Genomic DNA, 23,199 nt, shown 5'->3' with positions numbered 1-23,199 from the left:
CTTGATGAAGGGTCTAGGCCCGAAACGTCAGCCTCTCTGCTCCTATGATGCTGCTTGGCCTGCTGTGTTCATCCAGCCCTGCACCTTGTTGTCCCCAGGATATTACCTGGTTCTTCGGATTAATAATCTAGCTGTAATCCTCTAGGCCATCTTGTCTAACCATTAGAGTTGTCCATGAATAACAAAATATAGCTTAACGCACATTAACAATGAGTTCAAGATTACATTGATTGAGGAGAACCAGATGTTGAGACTCACTCCTTTAAGACCCTAAGATGTTCTGCCCATTTTTCCACATTAACTTATCATAGTGGATGGTGTTTAGTGTATTTCTCAATAAAGCACATGGCACCCTGGCCTACCACCTCTAGTCATTGATCTGCATCAGGAAACTGGAAATTACAGCGTCTATTTTCCAACCCTGGGCTGGAGGTGCATGGGGAGTGAGTGGTACCTGAAAATAAAACCACTTGTAAATGTCAAGTGAGTTACTTTGTGGACATTCAAACGTAGCTGAGGCAATCACCAAAGATGAATCTGAGGGGGTTTGGATGTGTGCATGATGTAAAAAAGAAAAGGATATGCAGGTAAACTGAGCTGGGGAGGCAGAAGGTGTGTGGGGGAATGATCATTGGCATTCAGCAGTTTCTGCGCTGTAAATCCCTTATAATATGAAAAATCTTCCAATTGACAATCTTTATGTGAAAGCATTGCCCAGATCTGGTTTAGGAAAATATGCAGTTGTTTCTTTCAAATGGAAAGAAAAAAGATGAGCCACTCATGGATTTCCTGTTAGTGATCTGCTGAGGGGCAAATGGGGATCGTTCATTTCTTCACGTTTACATGAAAATTCCTAGAATTGGTGCAGTCAGCAAATCTTGACAGTGGTCTCCCTGTCGAGGAATGTGATGAGGAAGTGATTCAGATATCATACTGGAGAGCTAGGAAATTCCAGAGTTAGGTAACACATCCGATGGGAAATTCCAGATTCAGTGCTGAAGTAAAGGGAAGCTTGGAGGCATTACTTGGCAAAATTCTTCTGAGCAAATAATGTGGCATCTTTTCAGGCCCACTGAGCTCATTGTCAGTGGGAAGCACTTGTGTTTCCAAGGCAGCAGGTTTGTGAAGTGGAGTTGATATCTAGGCTGCCATTTCAATGCAGTATTTGAGGGAGTGCTGAACTTTCAAAGAAAAATGGAACGTGAACACATGAAATAGGGGCAGGCCACTCGGCCCCCTCCTGATCCTGTTCTGCCATTCAATAAGATCATGGCCAATCTGATCTCTCCACATTACTGTTTACCGCCAATAAACTTTCATACCTTCCTTAGAAAAATCTATCTACGTTCACTTTAAAAATACTCAAACACTTTGCCTTCTGAGGAAGAGAGTTGCAAAATCCCATGACCCTGTATGAGAAAAGATTTCTTCTCATCTCTGTCTTAAATGGGCTACCCCATCCCAACCTATTTTTAAACAGTGATCCCTAGTTCTAGGGCAAACATCCTGTCCACGCCCACCCTTTCAGGATCACTCAGTTTTCTGTATGTTTCAATCAAGTTATCTCTTACTGATAAAGTCATAGAAATGTACAGCACAGAAACAGACCCTTCTGTCCAACACGTCCATGCCGACCAGATATCCTAAATTAATCTAGTCCCATTTGCCAGCATTTGGCCCATATCCCTCTAAACCCTTCTTAGTCATATACCCATCCAGATGCATTTTAAATGTTGTAGTTGTACCAGCCTCCACCACTTCCTGTGGCAGCTCATTCCATACACGCACCAGCCTCTGCATGAACAAGTTGTCCCTTAGCTCCCTTTTATATCTTTCCCCTCTCACCTTAAAGCTATGCCCTCTAATTTTGGAATCCCCTACCTGGGGAAAAAGGCTATTGACCCTATCCATGGCCCTCATTATTTTATAAACCTCTGTAAGGTCACGTCTCAGCTTCTGAAGCTCCAGAGAAAATAGCCCCGGCCTATTCAGCGTCTCCCTATAGCTCAAATCCTCCAACCCCAGCTATGTCCTTGTAAACTTTTTACTGCACTCTTTGAAGTTTAACGACATCTTTCCTATAGTAGGTAGATTAATGTAGAATATCTGGTTGGCATGGACGAGTTGAATCAAAAGGTCTGTTTCTGTGCTGTACATCTCTATGACTCTATGGTTCTATGATGAACCTTGTCTATGGTGGAGAACTTTATGAAGGTTCCCGAGTTGAATCATGCTTCAGAGTATTCAGACTAAGCCTTGTTCATATTATCAGTGCTTTGATATGCCTGGTCCAGTTACATTTCTGGTTAATGATGACCCTTCCAAGATGTAGTTGATAGCAGATCTAGTGATGTTAGAGCTGTTGAAATCCAATAGGAGATGACTAATTTTTCTCTCATTTGAGATGCTCATTATTTGCCATTTGTAGCACAGTGCAGAAGGTGATCATGCCAGAATTTATACTCTACACAAATCTCTGTTCCTTTTTTTATTGCTGTCATCATAATCTTCTATTTCTTTTCCAGTCATGTTTATTTAATTACTTGTTAAAGCACCTGTACTTTTCAGTCAGTCTAGTACCACATTTTCACCATTAACTTGGTAAACAACTTTATCTTGAATTCCCTATTGAAACTATTAGTAACTATCTTGTATATGTGGTTCATTGTTCATGTCTGCCCCACAACTCGAAAAATACTCCCTATGTTTTTTCTATCAAACCTATTCCTAATTTTGAGACCCTCTTTCAATTCCCATTCTGAGTATTCTATATTTTACAGGAGTCCCGGTCTGTCCTGTCCTTCCTAATTGGTGTAATCTCTCCATTTAGTTATCACCATTGTGAGTCTAGTTACCGGCTTGATTATCCAGATCTTGATTTCCAGCTGGAGGCTAGCACAGGCTAATTTATCATCAGAAGATTTAGTGCATCATGCAGTTTGCTGCAAATCTTGAGCCTTTGATCTCTTGCTTGTATGAATTCTCATAATTCTCCATGTATGGCAACTACATTTGTGCAATTCAACTTTGCATTAATATCATCACCGAATCATAGAATTGAACAGTGAGAAAGAAAGCCATTTGGCCCATTGAGCCTATGCTGATCTTTGAAAAAGCTATCCAACTTTTCCAACTTAACTCTGCTCTTTTGCTATAGTACTTCAGGAATCTGAAGCTTAAAGTCCTAATTCAGGATTCTCTTAAGGTTAACATGTAGGTTCAGTTAGCAGTTAGGAAGGCAAATGTAATGTTAGCATTCATTTTGACAGGGCTAGAATACATGAGCAGAGATGAAAGGCTCTACTCAGACCACATTTGGAATATTGTGAGCAGTTTTGGGCCTCGTATCTAAGGAAGAATGTGCTGGCCTTGGAGGCTTTTCAGAGGAGGATTATAAGAATGATCCCTGAAATGAAGAGCTTTTAATATGAGGAGTGGTTGAGGACTCTGGGTCTGTACTTGATGAGTTTAGAAGGATGAGTGAGATCTCATTGAAACTTACAGAATACTGACAGGCCTGGATAAAGTGGACATAGAGGAGATGTTTTAACAAGTAGGATAAACGAGGACCCAAGGGCACAGCTTCAGAGTGAAGGGATGTCCCTTTAGAACTGAGATGAGGAGGAATATCTTCAGCCAAAGAATGGTGAATCTGTGAAACTCACTACCACAGAAGGCTGTGGAGGCCAAACCATTGAGCGTATTTAAGACAGAGATAGATTCTTGATTAGTAAAGAGATCAAAGGTTATGGGGAGAAGGCAGGAAAATGGGGTTGAGAAACATATTAGCCAAGATCGAATGATGGAGCAGACTTGATAGGTTCAATGACCTAATTCTGCTCCTATATCTTATGGTCTTATAGTCCCAAAAATCTCTCCTTTACAAATATTTATACAATTCCCTTTCTTGCTTTCATCACATCTTCAAGTAGTTCACTACAGTTCCTAACAAGCTACTATGTAAGAAGGAAACATCTTCCCCAAGGTACTTTTGTCAATAATCATGAATTGAGTTCTTTGATTACTGACCCTCATGAGAATGTAAATGGTTTCTTGCTATGTTCTCTAACAAAAGCCATCTTAATTTTGAGGATTTCAGTTCAATTTTGCCTTAACTTTCTGTCCCCTAAGGAGATCAAGCCCAACTTCTCTAGTCTGTCCACTGACTGAAATCCTCAAGTTCATGTTGTTCTGGCAAAATCTGCACACGTTCATATTTCCAGCTTTCATAACACTTTCCCAGTTAAGGAACTGAACAATGCTCCATCCCCTCATATCATATTAATACATTTTATTCTTCCCTTTTCCTTAGATGAACCCGTACTAACATAGCAAGAAATCAAGAATATGTGTTTTTACAGCCGCTTACATGCAAGAGCATGTCTCATAATATGTCCCAGTAAATGATTTAATGCTACGTTATAGTCGTTTCTGCTATATACATAATACAGGAGGCCAATCTCAGCCCAGGTTTCAGCATCTGAATTCTGAATTGACCTTTTCTGAGGTAAGAGCAACTGTCTGTGAGAGATGGGGAAGAATTACTCAATTTGTTTAAACATTTTCCCTTAGCTGCCCTGAAATGTTCTGGTCTCCACTTTCTAAGTGTTTGTTGCATTGGGATTTACAAGGCATAGAGTTGAGCCCTACTGCTCTTAGCTGTGGAATTTGGCCATGAATGTGTGGCTCTAAACGAGATTTTAAAGCTCTTTCAAAAAGTCCATTTAATAATACCTTGTGTAAAAAACAGCACGTTGCACTGTTTAAAAACACTTAGGCCTCAAGGTAAGAATTGGGATGAATTTCAGCAATTCATTTATCTCTATCTTGATTCACTTAACTGGGTGTTATCTGGCATTTATGTGACCAGGATATGACAAAGAATTTACAACAAAAAGCACACACAGGCATTTTGGCTCACCAGGTTAAAGTTGTATTTTTATTCAAATGACGTTATTATTCTTTCAATGGGATGTGGGCGTTGCTGCTAACACCACAATTTGCTGTCTGCAGCTAATTTTTTCAAAATCAGTGAATGTCTTGACTATTGCAGAGGACAGTTAAGAATCAGCCATGTTGCTGTGAGTCTGGGGTCACATTTAGGACAGACCAGGTAAGGGTAGGAGATTTTCTTCTCTATGGGACATGAGTGAGCCAAATAAGTATTTACAACAATCACTGATAATTGTCATGGTGACCATTGCTGAAACTTCTTTTATATTAATTGCATTTAAACTCCACCAGGTGCCATGGTAAGATTTGAACCCATGTTCCCATTTACTAGCCCAGTGTCATTATTACCATACCACAACCACTCGCACCATCACCTACATTCAATCCGCACACCAAAAATTATATAGGAGCCTCCTCTCATCCTTTTTAATCTAACCTGATCAGGATATCCTCTACTTATTTCTATCTCATGTGTTCATTTGGATTCCCTTTAAGTACATCTATGGTATTCACCTCAACCACCTCAGGAGGTAGCAAAGCCTTCACAGACCCTTTTTTATATATACACTAGGTACTGGCAATGTTAATACACAAGGTCCATTTTTAAAACTTAATCAAATGCACAGAATCTGAAAAGCCACAACACTGTTGGTCATTCAATTTCAAAAACAGCAACAATTAACACCACATTGTTCTCATATCAAGTCCAGCACCAGCACATAATACAGATAGAAAGTGCAGGAGAAACCAAGTAGGCTGAGCAACATGTGGCTCTGAAAAAGTCACACTGGACTCGAAATGTTTATCTCTCCACAGATGCTGCCAAACCCATTGCGTTTCTCTTTTTATTTCTGTTTTGGATTTACAGCATCTGCAATATATTGCTTTTATTCCAGTACCGGCATGTCAATTTTGAACTCAAATTAATTTTAATATTTTGAAACTGGACACAAAAGGCTGGAAATGATAGCTACCTGGCAGGGTCTCGACCCAAAACGTCAGCTTTCCTGCTCCTCTGATGCTGCCTGGCCTGCTGTGTTCATCCAGCTCCACACTGTATTATCGCTTGACTTCAGCATCGGCAGTTCTTACTATCTCTGGCAAGTAGCCTGACTTCTTTTTGTGAATTGAAATCACTCCCTGCATCAGGAAGGATAAAAGTAACATTCCAGTCTGAGATAGTAAGAGCTGCTTTTCTGAAGAAGGGTCCTGACCCGAAACGTCAGCTTTCCTGCTCCTCTGATGCTGCCTGGCCTGCTGTGTTCATCCAGCTCCACACCTTGTTATAACATTCCAGTAAGATTGTATCAATGACCTCAGCTCAAACCAATCAAGGGGAGGTGTTATCTGACTGAAAGTGTCATTCAGAAACGATGACATTAGCTGTCTCAAATCCTTAGAAGTGTTAACTCACATCACAATGTGTAATCAACATTACTATCCACCATATTTGGAAAGAGCACTGAACTTGTGAAAGGTCACTTAGTGAGACTGACATGTCTTTTTGTCTGCTTTTGAAATCAACCAGCAGCTGTGCACAAGAGTTCCACTAAAATCCATCAAATTGGTTACGTGTAATTCAAGCAGACAAGGTAATTATCAGTGATACCTTGAAAACAGGAGATTCTAACAGAGTACAGGACTCCGACGACTGCTCTGACTTCACTTGTGAACCACTCTTCGAACAATTCAACTATAAGAAACCTTACAAGCTGCTGAGAATACTTTGCTTTATAAAATCATTATTTCAACTTTAAAGCATCAAAATCTTCTAAGAAACTATTTGAAAAATTGCATTTCTGACATTAGGGAGACATAGATCGGAAACTACAGACCGGATTAACAACCAATTTTAGATTATTAGTAGGGCTCACAATATGATTCATAGAGTCATAGAGATATACAGCACAGAAAGAGATCCTTCAGTCCAACCCGTCCATCCTGACCAGATATCCTAAATAAGTCTAGCCCCATTTGCCAACATTTGGCCCATATCCCTCTAAACCCTTCCTATTCATATACCCATCCAGTTGCCTTTTAAATGTTTTAATTGTACCAGTCTCAACTTCTTCCTCTAGCAGCTCATTCCATACACGCACCACTCTCTGCATGAAAAAGTTGTCCCTTAGGTCTCTTTTATATCTTTCCCCTCTCACCTTAAACCTATGCCCTCTAGTTTTGGACTCCCACACCCCGGGGAAAAGACCTTGCCTATTTACACTATCCATGCCCCTCATGATTTTATAAACCTCTATAAGGTCACGCCTCAGTCTCTGATGCTCCAGGGAAAATAGCCCAAGTCTGTTCAGCTTCTCCCTATGGCTCAAACCCTCCAACCCTGGCAACATCCTTGTAAATCTTTTCTGAACCCGTTCTAGTTTCACAACATCCTTCCTACAGCAAGGAGACCAGAATCACACACAATACTCCAAGAGTGGCCTAACCAATATCCTGCACAGCTGCAACATGACCTCCCTACCCCTATACTCAATGCACTGACCAATAAAGGCAAACATACCAATCGCCACATTTGCTGTTCTATCAACCTGTCACTCCACTTTCAAGGAACTATGAACCTGCGCTCCAATGTCTCTTTGTTCAGCAACACTCCCCAGGACCCTACCATTAAGTGTATAAGTCCTGCCCACATTTATCTAAATTAAACTGCATCCGCTGTTTCTCGACCCATTGGCCCATCTGATCAAGATCCCATTGTACTCTGAGGTAACCTGCTTCGCTGAACACTACACCTCAAATTTTAGTGTCATCTGCAAACTTACTACTATACCTCCTATGTTCACATCCAAATCATTTATATAAATGCTGAAAAGCAGTGGACCCAGTACCGATCCTTGTGGCACACCGCTGGTCACAGGCCTCCAGTCTGAAAAGTAAGCCTCCACCACCACCATCCTCTATCTTCTAACCTGTATCCAAATAGTTAGTTCTCCCTGTATTCCTTGTGATTTAACCTTGCTAACCAGGCTACCATGAGGAACCTTGTCAAATGTTTTACTGAAGTCCATATAGGTCACATCCACCCCTCTGCCCTCATCAATCCTCTTCATTATTTCTTCAAAAAACTCAATCAAGTTAATGAGACACGATTTCCCACACACAAAGCCATGTTGACTATCCCTAATCAGTTCTTGCCTTTCCAAATACATGTAAATCCTGTCCCTCAGGATTCTCTCCAACAACTAGCCCACCACCGATGTTAGGCTCACCGGTCTACATTTCCCTGGCTTTTTCTTAACACCTTTCTTAAGCAGTGGCACCGTGTTAGCCAACTTCCAGTCTTCCAGCACCATACCTGTGGCTATTGATGATACAAACATCTCAGCAACGGGCATAACAATCACTTCCCTAGCTTCTCACAGAGTTCTAGGGTAGCCGGAGTCCCAGGGATTTATCCAAGATTATGCGTTTTAAGATGTTCAGCTCCTCCTCCTCTGTAATATGGACACTTTACAAGACGTCACGATTTATTGCCCCACATTCTCTATCTTCCATAGCCATCTCCACAGTAAACACTGATGCAAAATACTCGTTTAGAATCTCCCCCATCTCCTGCAGTTCCACACATGTAGGCGGCCTTGCTGATCTTTAAGGAGCCCTATTCTCTCCCTAGTTACCCTTTTGTCCTTAGTGTATTTGTAGAATCCCTTTGGATTCTCCTTAATCCTATTTGCCCGAGCTATTTCACATCCTCTTTTTGCCCTCCTGATTTCCCTCTTAAATATACTCCTACTGCCTTTATACTCTTCTAGGGATTCATTCAATCTATGCTGTCTGTACCTGACATATGCTTCCTTCTTTTCTTGACCAAAACCTCAATTTCTCCAATCATCCAGCATTCCCTACACCTACCAGCCTTGCCCTTCACCCTAACAGGAACATACTGTCTCTGGACTCTTGTTATGTCATTTTTGAAGGCTTCCCATTTTCCAGCCAGACCTTTATCTGTGAACTTCCGCACCCAATCAACTTTTAAAAGTTCTTTCCTAACACCAACAAAATTGGCCTTCCTCCAATTTAAAACTTTAACTTTTAGAACTAGTCTATCCTTTCACTTACGTTTAATAGAAGTTGCAGATATTGGTACACAGAAAGGTGTCCTCTGCACAGCAGAGGAATGTGTCTGGATTTTTATGCCACTTTTGAATTGTATAAAAGAGTGGAAGACAATCATTCCATGGCATATTCACGATGGCAACACTTCAGCAAGTCAGAGCTGAATTGTTAACCAATCAACACACTTTTCTCAGTACAACACAGGGCTGAGTCTCATGATTTTTGTGCAGGTGCAAGTTGTGTTAGGTTTTTTTGGAGGGATTTTGCTGCATGGCCTAGTGAGATATTTTGCATTATTTCACCAAGCCTGCCCCATTAATTATTTACCCAACTCCTTTGGGCCCTCCATGAATGACTTACGTTAGCACATGACATTCCTGGAACAACACACCACACAACAGATATTCCCAAAAGACTGGCACTTTTGCACCCACACCATCCTTAAAAAGCACCTCGTGCACCCTGCATAAGCACCGTCAGTTCACAGCTGCCCTGCATGGTTCCTGACATTTACTCCAGACATAGCAGACAGGGGAAAATTAAAACCCCACTTTGAGGCAGGAACCCCCAGGCCCTATAGGATGGGTGGTACAGATGTCAAACTTCCACTTCCCCCGGGACCACCAGTGGAGCCCACCATACCATGTCATGCCAGCCTGATGCAATGTTGCCACCTGGAGGGATGCCCAGCAATGTAGGAAGATGTTGAATGCCGTTCTCCGGTCCGCCAGAGTAGGTGCCACCACCTTCTCTCCGTTACCTCACACTCACTCTCTCTTTGCTACTGGACCCACCTCCCACCAAAGATCATGTGCTACCACCTTCAGTATTGCCTGCATTTCCTCTTTCACTCTCACGCTGCCCACACCCACCACCCCCCCCCCCCGCCCCCCACCCCACCATCCCTCACTCCAGTGTGCCCTCGGTGCTGCCCACTTACTCATTCAGGACACCTCCCCACCTGCACCAAGAGCTATGCCACCCACTTCCACCATCCATAATGCCTGTCTCTAATTGCAGGAGGAAAACACACCCCACAAGGGCAGAAAGAGTCAAGACGGGTCATGGGCGCCCAAATTTCAGCTGCTCACTTTTTACGTGGAGAGCATCCTAACTCCTACTGCCTTGACTTACTGTGCCAGGATCCTCTGAGCGAAAATTATTCGCTTTAACTTCACTGTGGCCTGCTGGCAACTAAACCTCGCTTCCTTCCTTTGTGTCTGCAACAAACAGCAAGGCAAGTCAGAAGTAAAATGAAGCAGATTTCTCTTGCTGAAGGGGTAAAGTTCAAAAAGGCAAGACAAGGCAATACACGACAGGGATGCTTGGAGCATCCAGGTAAGCTCAGACTCATCAAGAGCAAGCAAACAGGCTGGAGATGCGGTCTGGATCAGTCTATGAGCTGGGTACATGTCCCTGGGTGCACAGTATCTTAGTTGCAGCGTTACAATGATAGTAGCTGCTGTAGCCTGAGGTGCAACATTGAATTGCAGAATTAATGATCCATGTGGTAAGTGGATTGGAGATGTGCCATGAGAGTTCTTAGAAGCTGGCACATGTTGCATGTCAATGTCTGTGGATGTGGGGTACATGTGGGCAGTGCGTACAGAGCAGTTCCTAAGACATTTCTGCCCATTGTCTAACCCTGGGGTTCTTTTCAGCAAGCAGTCAGCTGAAGTAGCTCTGACTTCCCGCTCAAGATTTCTTGATGTCTAGCTTGTTTGGCATGTTTGGTAAGACAGGAGGCTGAGTATTAATGGAGTGAGTTGGACCATTAATAAAGTGCTTAACAAGCTATAACTGCCCCTTACTGGCAACTCATCAATGCCTCATGAGAAACTCATCATGGGGGCCCGCAAAAGCATCAAACTATGGAGCAGTGTATTCCTGATGTTGAGATTGGCCTCGCTGTACTCCTTGTCTGATTCTGCCATGAGTCTCAACATAGCCCTCGTTCCTCGGACCCCTGTAAAATTCCTCCCTTTGCAATTTGAAATTCTTGTGTACGTCAGGGATGTTTGGAAGGGAAGCCTAACAGGGAAGATGATGGAGCAGCAAGGACCAGAGTTTATGGCAGTAATTCTTGAGCACAGCAGAAACACATCCCAAGGAAGAAGAAACAGACTAAGGAAAGGATGAGGCAATCATGGCTGATGAAGGAAGTCAGAGACAAAATAAAACCATTAAAAAAGCATATAAGGTGGTGAAGATTAGTGGGAAGCCAAAGATTGGGAAGACTTTAAAAACCAAGAGGACAACTAAAAAAGCAATAAAGGGAGAAGAAGATGAAATATGAGGATAAGCTAGCTAGTAATGTAAAAGAAAACTGCAAGAACTTTATTTAGCAGTATAAACAGTAAGAGAGAGGCAAGAGTAGACATTGGACGGCTGGAAAATGAGGCTGGAGAAGTGGTAATGGGGAACAAAGAAATGGCAGTGGAACTGAATAGATACTTTGCATCAATCTTCATGGTGGAAAACACCAGTAGCATACCAGAGATTCAAGACAGTCAGGGGGCAGAGGTGATTGTAATGGCTATCACTAAGGAGAAGGTGCTGGGGAAGCTGAAAAGTCTGAAAGTGAATAAATCACTCAGACCGGATGGACTACACCCCAGATTTGTGAAGGAGTTAGCTGAGGAGATTGTGGAGACATTGGTGGTGGATCTTTCAGGAATCACTGCAGTCAGGAAGGATCCCAGAGGACTGGAAAATGGCTAATATAACACACCTGTTTAAAAAGTGAGCTTGACCTCAGACTTTGGTAAGATATGAAAGTCTATTTTTAAGGATGAGATTGCAGAGTATTTAAAAATGCAAGGTGAAATAGGCTAAGTGAGCATGGCTTTGTCAAGGGGAGGTTATGCTTGAAAAATTTGATAGAATTCTTTGAGGAGGTAATGAGCAATTCAGATAAAGGAGAACCATTAGACATGATCTATTTGGATTTACAGACAGCCCTTGACAAGGTGCTGCACAGGAGGCTGCTAAATAGGATAAGTGCCCATGGCGTTAGGAGCAAGGTACTTGCATCGATACAAGATTGGCTGACAGGCAAAATGTAGAGAGTGGGGATAAAGGGGTCTCTTTCAGGATGGCAGTCAGGGACTAGCGGATTTCCGCAGGGGTCTGAACGAAGGAACTGAAGGCAGTGTTGCTAAGTTTGCAGATGACACAAAGATATGTGGAGGGACAGGTAGTGTTGAGGAAGTAGGGAGGCTAAAGGACTTGTACAGGCTAGGAAAGTGGGCAAAGAAGTGATTGATGGAATATAATGTGGGAAAGTATGAGGTCTTGCATTTTGTTAGGAAGATCAGACTACTTTCTAAATGGAGAAAGGCTTTGGAAATCTGAAGCACAAAAGGACTTAGGAATCCTAGTTCAGGTTAACATGCAGGTTCAATTGGTAGTTAGGAAGGCAACTGCAATGTTAGCATTCATTTTGAGAAGGCTAGAGAGTAGGGATGTACTACTGAGATTGTATTAGGTTCTTGTCAGACCGCATTTGGAATATTATGAGCAGTTATGGGCCCCCTATCTAAGGAAGGATGTGTTGGCATTGGAGAGCGTCCACAGGAGCTTTACAAGGATGAACCCAGGAATGAAGGGCTTGTCATGTGAGGAGCGGTTGACGACTCTTGGTCTGTGCTTGATGGAGTTTAGAAGGAAGAGGGAAATCTCATTGAAACCTACAGAATACTGAGAGGCAAGGATAGACTGGACGTGAAGAAGATGTTTCCACTCATAGGAGAGACTTGGACCCAAGGGCACAGCCTCAGAGCGAAGCGGCGATCCTTTAGAACTGAGATAAGGAGGAATTTCTTCAGACAGAAGGTCCTGAATCTATGGAACTCATTGCCACTGAAGATGGGGAAGCCAAGTCATTGAGTGTATTTAAGACAGAGATAGACAGATTCTTGATTAGGAAGGACATCAAAGGTTACAGGGTGTTGGCAGAAGAATGGCATTGAGAAACGTTACAGCCATGATCAAATGTGGAGCAGACTCGATGGGCTAATGGCCTAATTCTGCTCCTTTATTTTATGGTCTGTCCTGACAAACATATCTCTTATTCAGCAACACTCAAGCTATCTCTACCAAGCAACTAAATATTAAAATTTGTCTTTCCCTGAATATTTATATATATGAATGCATTTTAGTTCCTTAAAAATTAGTTGCATGCATTTTGTTATCTATTTGTTTACTTTTTTGTGGAATTAACACCAAATATTTCATTTTTAAAGTGAATTTAAAATTGAAGGTAATATAGTGGCTAAAAACGTAAAAAAATGAGTTGAATGTTAAGAACAGAAGCTGGATGTATTTATATTTGTATAAACAAGAAAATGAATGCAAACAAAAAGGAAGGGAATGATATATTTACTTTATAGTGATTTTCACTGTTCTGTTGATGAGTGTAAAGTCACACTTGCATTTTTTAATGAACTGTAGGTTGATGACTCCTTTTCCAGAAAAGAGTCCTAGCCTGTTCAGTAATTCCTGACAGATACAACCTTTTAACTTTTGTGTCAATGATCATGATTATTTTGGACCAAATTATTATTTGAAAATGGTAAAGGGGACAATTCTTCATAAAGCCACACGCTAAGCTAATACACAGATCCTTGTGAGCATCAAATTTCCTTTATAGTCACTAAAGATTTACGTGGAAATTATCAGAAATGAGAGGCTGTATCCATCAGAAATGTTGAAAGATAATGATAGGGATGACCCAGCATAAATTATTTAAGACTCTGGAAGGGATAGATAGGGTAGACATGGGAAAGGAGTTTCCACTTTGGGACAGGCCGATCTAGGGCCTATCAACATAAGATAGTCACCAACAAATCCAATAGAGAATTGAGAAGGATTTTTTTTTAACCCAGGGAATGGTTGGGGTCAACAGTATGGATGCATTTAAGAGGAAACTGAACAGATACATGAGAAAGAAAAGAGTTGAAAGCTCTGGTGATAGGGTGATTTAGGAATTCTCTGTCTCAGAAGGAAATTGAAGTGGGATTATTGAATATTTTTAAGACAGCTGGATGGACTTTTGTTTGGCAGGCGAATCAAGGGTCAGATGAAAACAGGTGGGAGGTAGCTTGTGTGGAAGATAAACATGAACAGTATCGGTCAAATAGCCTGTTTCTATGCTGTAAATACTGTATTGTGTAGATTTGTACTTTGGATGCAACTCTCATGCTCAGTCTAGGCAGTATGGATGAAATCGTGACATCAGGAAAGTACTCTGTATTGGTGTAAGTTCTCCATTATAAGCATCCTTAAGCTGAGCCCATGAACAGATGATGAATTAGCATGAAGTAATGCCAGAAAGAAGGGAAGGTTTAATAAAGCTGCTAACAAAATGGAAAAGAATTGACAATGGTCATGCACAACTCCTAGATGATCGTTACCAGCTATTAGACTTCAATTCACCTCCTCAACTATCGGAGATAGAAAATGTTTGTTCTGCCTGCCCATGTTATTTATAATAAAATTTGTTATTTTCATATTGAAAAGATCCATTAGCCAATGAATGGAGGTAGGGATGGAACAAACAATGTCTCTGATTCATGACTACCGTAGTACTGTACATAACTACTGTAGTAGTTCTCACTCATGATCCAAACACGGCAAATAGTGCCCTCTGAATCTTAACTCAAACTGCAGCAAACAGCGTCACTGACTCATGACCCAAACTACAACAAACAGCACCTCTGAATCATAACTAAAACTACAGCAAAGGCTGTCTCTGACCTACATTACCACAGTGCCTCTGACTCATGACCCAAACTATAGCAATGTCTGATCCAAATTACAATAGTCTCCCTCACTCATAACTCGAACTACAAATGTGCCCCTGAATTGTGACTTAAATTATTTTTATTTCTTTGCTGATTGAGAATCCCAGCGTTTGAAAGGGTGACTGCAGTTTCAAGGCAGGTAACCTGATACAGAGATAGTAGGAACTGCCGATGCTGGAGAGTCTGAGATAACAAGGTGTAGAGCTGGATAAACACAGCAGGTCAAGCAGCATCAGAGGAGCAGGGAAGCTGAGTCTAGACCCAAAACATCAGCTTTCCTGCTCCTCTGATGCTGCTTGGCCTGCTGTGTTCATCCAGCTCTATACCTTGTTGTCTCAGGTAAACTGATATCCATGACAAGTGTCATAAAGAATTGTTTCAGCAAGCAGTAATTGCAGTCTAAGTTACAGATGATATGAAGCTGAGGAGATGTAATTATGCAGTTTTTGTTGGCAACTAGAAGTTGATTGGTCTACGGGCTAGTGACTAGTTATCAATGACAGAGACCCTTTTGCCTGCTAACAGCTATGTGATTAGTTCTCAGGTAACTGAACAGCTTGGAGCTGGAAACATGCTACAAAATCAAAGGAGTATACAGTTGTCCAGAGCTCAGGAGAGGTGTTTCTGTTCTCTGCTGTCAAAACTCACTATAAACCTGAAGAAATCAGTTTATCTTCATGCAACAGTTGTTATATGCTGTGACTTAATTGATAAGTCAGAGAATTTTTATTAGGGAACCAGTCACCTGTTGTGTCACACCAAAAAGTGGAAGCAGCTAGAGAAAGATGACTGAAGTAGCATGTTAACCAGCAGAAGAGTCATAAAGATCATCTCAACAACAGAATCTGCAAACAAAGACTACTAAGCTGTATTTCCTGTTTTACCCCTCCGACCATAACCTGCTTTATGCTGTTTGTTTGTGTGTAAGGGGGAGTTATAAGGGGATTGAAGTTATAATAACATAAGAACTAGGAGCAGGAGTAGGCTGTCCGGGCCTTCGAGCCTGCTCCGCCATTTAATAAGATCATGGCTGATCTTTTTGTGGACTCAGATCCACTTACCCGTGTTCTCACCATATCCCTTAATTCCTTTATTGTTCAAAAAAAAATCTACCTTATCTTTCAAAACGTTTACTGAAGTAGCGTCAACTACTTCACTGGGCAAGGAATTCCATAGATTAACAACTCTCTGGGTGAAGAATTTCCTTCTCAATTCAGTCCTAAATCTGCTCCCTCTAATCTTGAGGCTATGCCCTCTTGACCTAGCTTCACCTGCCAGTGGAAACATCCTCTCTACTTCTATCTTATCTATTTCCTTCATAATTTTATATGTTTCTATAAGATCCCCCCTCAATCTTCTGAATTCCAATGAATATAATCCCAATCTACTCAGTCTCTCCTCATAAGCCAACCCCCTCAACTCCGGAATCAACCTAGTGAACCTCCATTGCACCCCCTCCAGTGCCAGTACATCCTTTCTCAAGTAAATTATAATTAATACTATCATATGCTGATGGTTATGACTGCTTAGCTGGAGCTAAAGTCTAATTACTTGTAACAAATAGTAATTCTTATTCAGTACAGAAACCTGGCCTGTGCTTTCTAGGAACCTGGTCCTTAGATAAAGGTGAGCCTATAGAATACTGTACTTGGATTTCCAGAAGACCTCCTCCAGTGGTCCCCAGCATTACAGATACCAGTCTTCAGTCAATTTGATTTACTCCACGTGATATCAAGAAACGTTTGAATTAGAATTAGAATCCCTACAGTGTGGAAACAGGCCCTTCGGCCCAACAAGTCCACACCGAACCTCAGAGCATCCCACCCAGATCCATTCCCCTATAACCCACCTAATATACACCCTCTACCTCCCTGAACACTACGGGCAATTTAGCATGGCCAATCCACCTAACCTACACATCTTTGGACTGTGGGAGGAAACCAGAGCACCCAGAGGAAACCCACGCAGACACGGGGAGAATGTGCAAACTCCACACAGACAGTCGCTCAAGGCTGGAATCGAACCCAGGTCCCTGGCGCTGTGAGGCAGCAGTGCTAACCACTGTGCCACCGTGTTGCCCTAAGCATTTTCGGAGACACTAGATACTGCAAAGGCTGCGGGCCCTGACAACATTCTGATAATAATACTGAAGACTTGTGATCCAGAACTTGCCGCTCCCCTAGCCAAGTTGTTCTAGTACAGTTACAACACTGGTAGCTGCCCGGCAATGTGGAAAATTGCCCAAGTATGTCCTGTACATAAAAAGCAGGACAAATCCAGCTTGGCCAATTACCGCCCCCTCAGCCTACTCTCGATCATCAGTAAAGTGATGGAAGGTGTCATCAACAGTACTATCAAGCAGCACCTGCTCAGCAATAACCTGCTCAGTGACGCCCAGTTTGGGTTCCACCAGGACCACTCAGCTCCTGATCTCATTACAGCCTTGGTTCAAACATGGACAAAAGAGCTCAATTCTAGAGGTGAGGTGAGAGTGACAGTCCTTGACATCAAGGCTGCATTTGATCAAGTAAGGTATTAAGGAGCCTTAGAAAAAGTAGAATCAATGGGTATCAGGGGGCAAACTCTCTGGTGGTTGGAGTCATATGTGACACTTAGGAAGATGGTCATGGTTGTTAGAGGTCAATCATCTCAGCTCCAGAACGTCTCTGCAGGAGTTCCTCAGGGTAGTGTCCTAGGCCCAGCAATCTTCATCTGCTTCATCAATGACCTTCCGTCCATCATAAGGTCAGAAGTGGGGATGTTTGCCGATGATTACACAATGTTCAGCACCATTCGTGACTCCTCAGATACTGAAGCAGTCCATGTTCAAATGCAACAAGATCTGGACAATATCCGGGCTTGGGCTGACAAGTGGTAAGTAACATTCACGCTACACAAATGCCAGGCTAATGGCATTGTGGGTCAACCCACAGCAGGTAGACTGCAGTGGCTCAAGAAGGCAGCTCACCATCACCTTCTCAAGGGCAACTAGGGATGGGCAATAAATGCTGGTCAGCAAGTGACGCCCACATCCCACCAATGAATAAAATAAGGTATTTGATAAGGTTTCAGTTCAAAGGACATTGTAGAAAATAAAAGCTTGAGGTATAGGAGTAATATATTAGCATGGATAGTGAATTGGCTGCCTGGCAGGAAACAGAGAATATTCATCAATGGTCATTGTCCGTTTGGCAGGGTGTGATAAGTAGAGTCACATTGGGATCTGTGTTTGCGTCTCAATATTTTGCAACTGATATCAATGACTTAGGTGAGGGAAGCAAATATGTTGTCACTAAATTCACAGATAACACCAAGATAGGTAGGAGCGTGTGTTGTGAAGAAAATATAAGGAAAACTGAAGACAGATACAGATAGTTTGAATGAGTGGGCAAAAGTCTGGCAGAGGGAGTTTAACATGGGAAAAATGTGAAGTTATTCACTTTGGCAGGAAGATAATAAAAGCAGCGTATTACTTAAATGGAGAATGATTGCAGAATTCGGAGACACAGAGGGATTTAGGTTTTCCAGTGCATGGGACACAAGTATACAGGTACAGCATATAATCAAGAGGCCGAATGGCACGTTATTCTTTATTACAAGAATAATCGAACATCAAAGTAAAAGTGTTACGTTTTACTTAATTAGGACGTTGTTGGGACCACATCTCAAATACTGAATGTAGTTTTGGCCTCCTTAATTAAGAAAGATGTAAATGCATTGAAGGAAGTTCAGAACTGGTTTACTCAATTGATACCTGGAATGAATGGATTGTCTGCTGTGTATGGGTTGGACAGGCCAGGCTTGATTCCGCTGGAGTTTAGAAGAGTGAGTGTGGCTTGATTGAAGTGTATAAGATCCTGAATGATATTAACAAGGTCAACATGAAACAATTTGTCCCTTTTGTAACTGAGATAAGGAGAATTTCTTTTCTCTGAGAAGTTTGTGTGACTTGGAATTTGCTGTCGCAGTTGGCAAACGAACTGGGGTAATTGAATATTTTTAAGACAGAAGTGGATGGATTTTTGTTCAGCAGGGGAATCAAGGGATGTAACGGGTAGATGCGAATGTGTAATTTGAAACACAAATAGTTCAGCCATGATATTATTGAATGGCAGAGCAGGCCTGACGAGCTGTGTCATACAGAATGGAAACAGACTCTTCGGCCCAACCAGTCCATAGCGACCATAATCCCAAACTAAACTAGTCGCACCTGCCCTCCAAACATTTCTTGTTCATGAAAGAACTAAAAATGAATCAAAATAAAAATCTTAAATGACTGAAATTTAATAACCGTAAGAAATCTAGAAGTAAATCTTGAAATAAGCCTGGATCTCAGGAGTAGCTGCAAGATTCATGCTACTGTCAGTCCACCATTTTAGTTCTGCCCATATTTTGTAGATTCACATGTTCGGAATATCGTGCATGAAGAAAATATTTACAAGGAACAGGAAGACAACTGTCCCCGACCTACCTGTGATACCGAGTGTAGCAGTGGCCTTTGCCGTTGTACTCCCCTCATTGTGTTTGTTTGTTGTCAAGCAAGTGAATAGTGAAGGCCTGGTAACGTGCACACGCAACCTAGACTCCATCACTTCCCCTTTAATGCGGTTTTCAATCAAGACCGTGGAAACCTGGAGAAAACAAAAAGGAAAACCTGGATTAATACCACACATTTTGCCAACAAACCTCTGGGTTCGGAAACTGGATGTGGTTACAAACTACTTGAGACTTATCAGTGGTTAGCACTGCTGCCTCACAGTGCCAGGGATCTGGGTTCGATTCCAGCCTTAGATGACTGTCTGTGTGGAGTTTGCACATTCTCCCCGTGTCTGCATGGGTTTCCTCCGAGTGCTCCGGTTTCCTCCCACAGTCCAAAGATGTGCATGTTAGGTGGGTTGGCCATGCCGAATTACTTGTAGTATCCATGGATGTATAGCAAGGTGGATTAGCCAGGGAAATGCAGGGTTACAGGGATAGGTTAGGGGGCTGATTTGGGTGGTGCACTTCAGAGGGTTGGTGTGGACTCAATGGGTCGAATGGCCTGCTTCCGCAATGTAGAGATTCTATGATTCTATTGATGAAGACATTTCCTGAAGAAAGCAACAGGTCTGTGTCAAAAATAGTTAACTGAGGTAAAATATATATAAAGTGTTTTTTTAATGATGAAGTGTGTGACTACACCAGAAAATACCACAGTTCTAATGTCTTATTGTAGCATTATTTTAATTCAGGATTTTAGATGTAGTTTAAACAGTGGGAATGAGTCTCCACCACTGCTGAGAGGGTAACATTAATCATATACACTTAGGAGAATTTAGTTACTAACACCACAGATTGTTGGAGAAGGAGAATGATTGAGAAAGATTGAACTAGAAAGTATTTAGGCAATTGACCTTTTTTAGTCCTTCTTCATTCTTGAATTTTTAATTCTTAAAAAAGTTTCACTGACTTGATGGAAGAAGATTGACTGGTCTATGCTGGATCCTCAATATTTTGTAATTTATATCAAGATGAATTACAATTGAAGGTCTGTTGGCTAAATATGCAATTGATACAAAGATAGGTAGAAACATTAGTTGTGAAGAAGACATAACAAGGAGTGGACTGCTATAGATTGGTTAAGCGAGTACTCAATAATCTGGCAGATGGTGTATAATGTTAGAAAATGCAAAGTTGTTCATTTTGGCAGGAAGAATACAAGTAGAGTATTATTTAAATGACCGCAGAATTCTAAGGCGCAGAGGGATCTAGTTGTTCCAATGCATAAGTCGCAAGAGGTTCACTAGATTGATATTTAGCCAGAATCGATGTCATATGAGGATAAGTTGGACAGGCTGGGCTTGTTTATACCAGAATTCCAAAGAGCAAGGGGTGATTTGATTGAAGCTTATGAGATTCTGAATGGTCTTGACAAGGTGGACTTTGAAGGGATGTTTAGTCTTGTGGGCAAGTGCAAATACGGGTAATACTATTTTAAAATCCAGGGTCATCCTTTTAGAACAGGGATGAGGGGAAATGTTTTCACTCAGACAGCTGTGTGACTTTGGAATTCTCTACCTCAGAAGTCAGTGGAGACAGGGTCATTGAGTCATAGTCATACAGCACGGAAACAGATTTGAACGTAATCCCAAACTAAACTAGTCCCACCAGCCTTCTTGCCTATATCTCTCCAAACCGTTCCTATTCATGTACTTATCCAAAAGTCTTTTAAATGTTGTAATTGTAACTGTATCCACCACTTCCTCAGGAAGTTCATTTCACATCTGAACCACCCTCTGTGGAAAAAATTTGCCTCTCATGTCTTTATTAAATCTCTCTCATCTCATCTTAGAAATGTGCCCCCTCGTCTTGAAATTCCCCCATCCTAGGGGAAAGATAACTACAATTAACTCTTATCCATACCTCTCATTATTTTATAAATTTCTATCAGGTGACCTCTTAACCTCCTACACTCCAGTGAAAAATGTTCCAGCCTTTCTTTATAACTCAAACCTTCCTTTCTTGGCAACATCCTGGTAAACCTCTTCTGAACTCTTTTCAGCTCAATAGTATCCTTCCTATAACTGGGCAACCAGAACTGGACACAGTATTCTGGAAGAGGCCTGAACAATGTCCTCAACATGACCTCCCCACTCCTATACTTAAAGGACTGAGTAATGAAGGCGAACATGCCAAACACCTTTTTAACACCCTGTCTACATGTGATGCAAACTTCAAAGAATTATGTACCTGCAACCCTAGGTCTCTCTGTTCTACAACACTACCCAAGGCCCTACCATTAATTGTATAAACTCTACCCTTATTTGTTGTACCAAAATGCAATACCTCACATTTATCCAGATTGAAATTCATCTGCCATTTTTCAGCCCATTGACCCATTTAGAGTCATAGAGTAATACAGCATGGAAACAGGCCCTTCGGCCCAAATTGGTCCATGCTGACCATGGTGCCCACTCAGCTAGTTCTAATTGCCTGCATTAGGTCCATATCCCTCTACACCCTTCCCATTCATGTACCTACTCGAATGTTTTTAAGATGTTACTATTGTACCCGCCTCAACCAGTTTCTCCAGCAACCCATTCCATATACTCACCACTGTCTGCGTGAAGAAGTTGCCCCTCACGTCCTTCTTAAATTCTACTCCTCTTGCTTTAAACCCGTGCCCTCTAGTTTTCAATTCCCCATCCCTGGGAAAAAAAACTAAATGCATTCATCCTATCTATGACCCTCATGATTTTATACACCTCAATAAGGTCACTCCTCATTCTCCTACATTCCAAGGAATAAAGTCCTATCCTGGCCAACGTCTCCCTACAACTCAGGCCTACTAGCCCAGGCAACATCCTTGTAAATCTTCTTTGCACACTTTCTGGTTTAATTATGTCTTTCCTATAACAGGGTGACCAAAACTCTACACAATGCTCCAAATGTGGCCTCACCAGCGACTTATACATAACGTACTAACTCCTATACTCAATGCCTCGACCAATGAAGGCCAGCATGCTAAATACCTTCTTCACCACCCTGTCCACCTGTGGTGCTGATTCAACGAACTATATATTTGTACTCCCAGGTCCTTCTGTTCCACAACACTCCTCAGGACCTTACCATTTACTGTACAAGTCCTACCTTGGTTTGACTTTCCAAAATGCAACACCTCACACTTATCTATATTGAATTGCATTTGCCAATCCTCAAAATTATTGAATATCTACAAGGCACAGGTAAATAGATTCTTGTTAGGCATGAGAATCAGAGGTTATTGGAGATAAGTGGGCACCTGGAATTTGGAACACTAACAAATCAGCCACAATCTTATTGAGAGTAGAGTAGGAATGATGGGTCAAATGACCTACTTCTGCTCCTAATTCATACGTTGGTAAAGAAATTCTCTTTTGAGGGAGCCAGGTTTGAAAGGGTGAGAGGAAAAGGAGTTTCAAAAACTGTTTCAACTTCTCAGTACTAACACTTGGGAGTGAAGTGAATCAGACTCCGAGGAGTAGATGGAAGGTTAAGAGTGACTGAGTGACAGTCAAACAAGGGGAAGGGGAGAATATGGAGTTATTCAAAGGGGAAGAGATGGAGAAAAAAGGAGTTGCATGTGAAAGATGGGTGAGTGTAGAGCATTGAAAAGGCCATTGTGCATTTTATTAACTAGAGGGTATCATAGCCATATGTGTAGCATAGGGAGTCTGTTAATAAGATGCAATAAAGGATTAATATTCAACACCTCGTAAAGTTCTAATTCTGAATGTTTCTGGCTAACTATAGAACTATTTCTCTCCCAAGACTCCACAGTAAGAGGGGTTAGTGAAAGTGAAAGGTCACAGGACATATGTAAGGTCTAGGAGTTTGCAAGTACAAATGT

General features: G+C 41.7%; 1 protein-coding gene across 1 annotated transcript in view; it reads right to left on the bottom strand.

The window, feature by feature from the left end:
* LOC109929478 (muscle, skeletal receptor tyrosine protein kinase-like) overlaps nt 1-23,199 on the bottom strand; it is a 183,801-nt gene that overhangs the window by 92,882 nt on the left and 67,720 nt on the right. Inside the window, exon 9 of the mRNA XM_048620155.1 lies at nt 19,303-19,462. Coding sequence (XP_048476112.1) covers nt 19,303-19,462 — 160 coding nt within the window. The remainder of the gene's footprint in view (nt 1-19,302; nt 19,463-23,199) is intronic.

The sequence above is a fragment of the Rhincodon typus genome, chromosome 3 (genome assembly GCF_021869965.1).
Source record: "Rhincodon typus isolate 14 chromosome 3, sRhiTyp1.1, whole genome shotgun sequence".
Taxonomy (NCBI): Eukaryota; Metazoa; Chordata; class Chondrichthyes; order Orectolobiformes; family Rhincodontidae; genus Rhincodon; species Rhincodon typus.
Note: the sequence above shows the minus strand (reverse complement) of the source record. Positions and strands in the feature narration are given on the sequence as shown.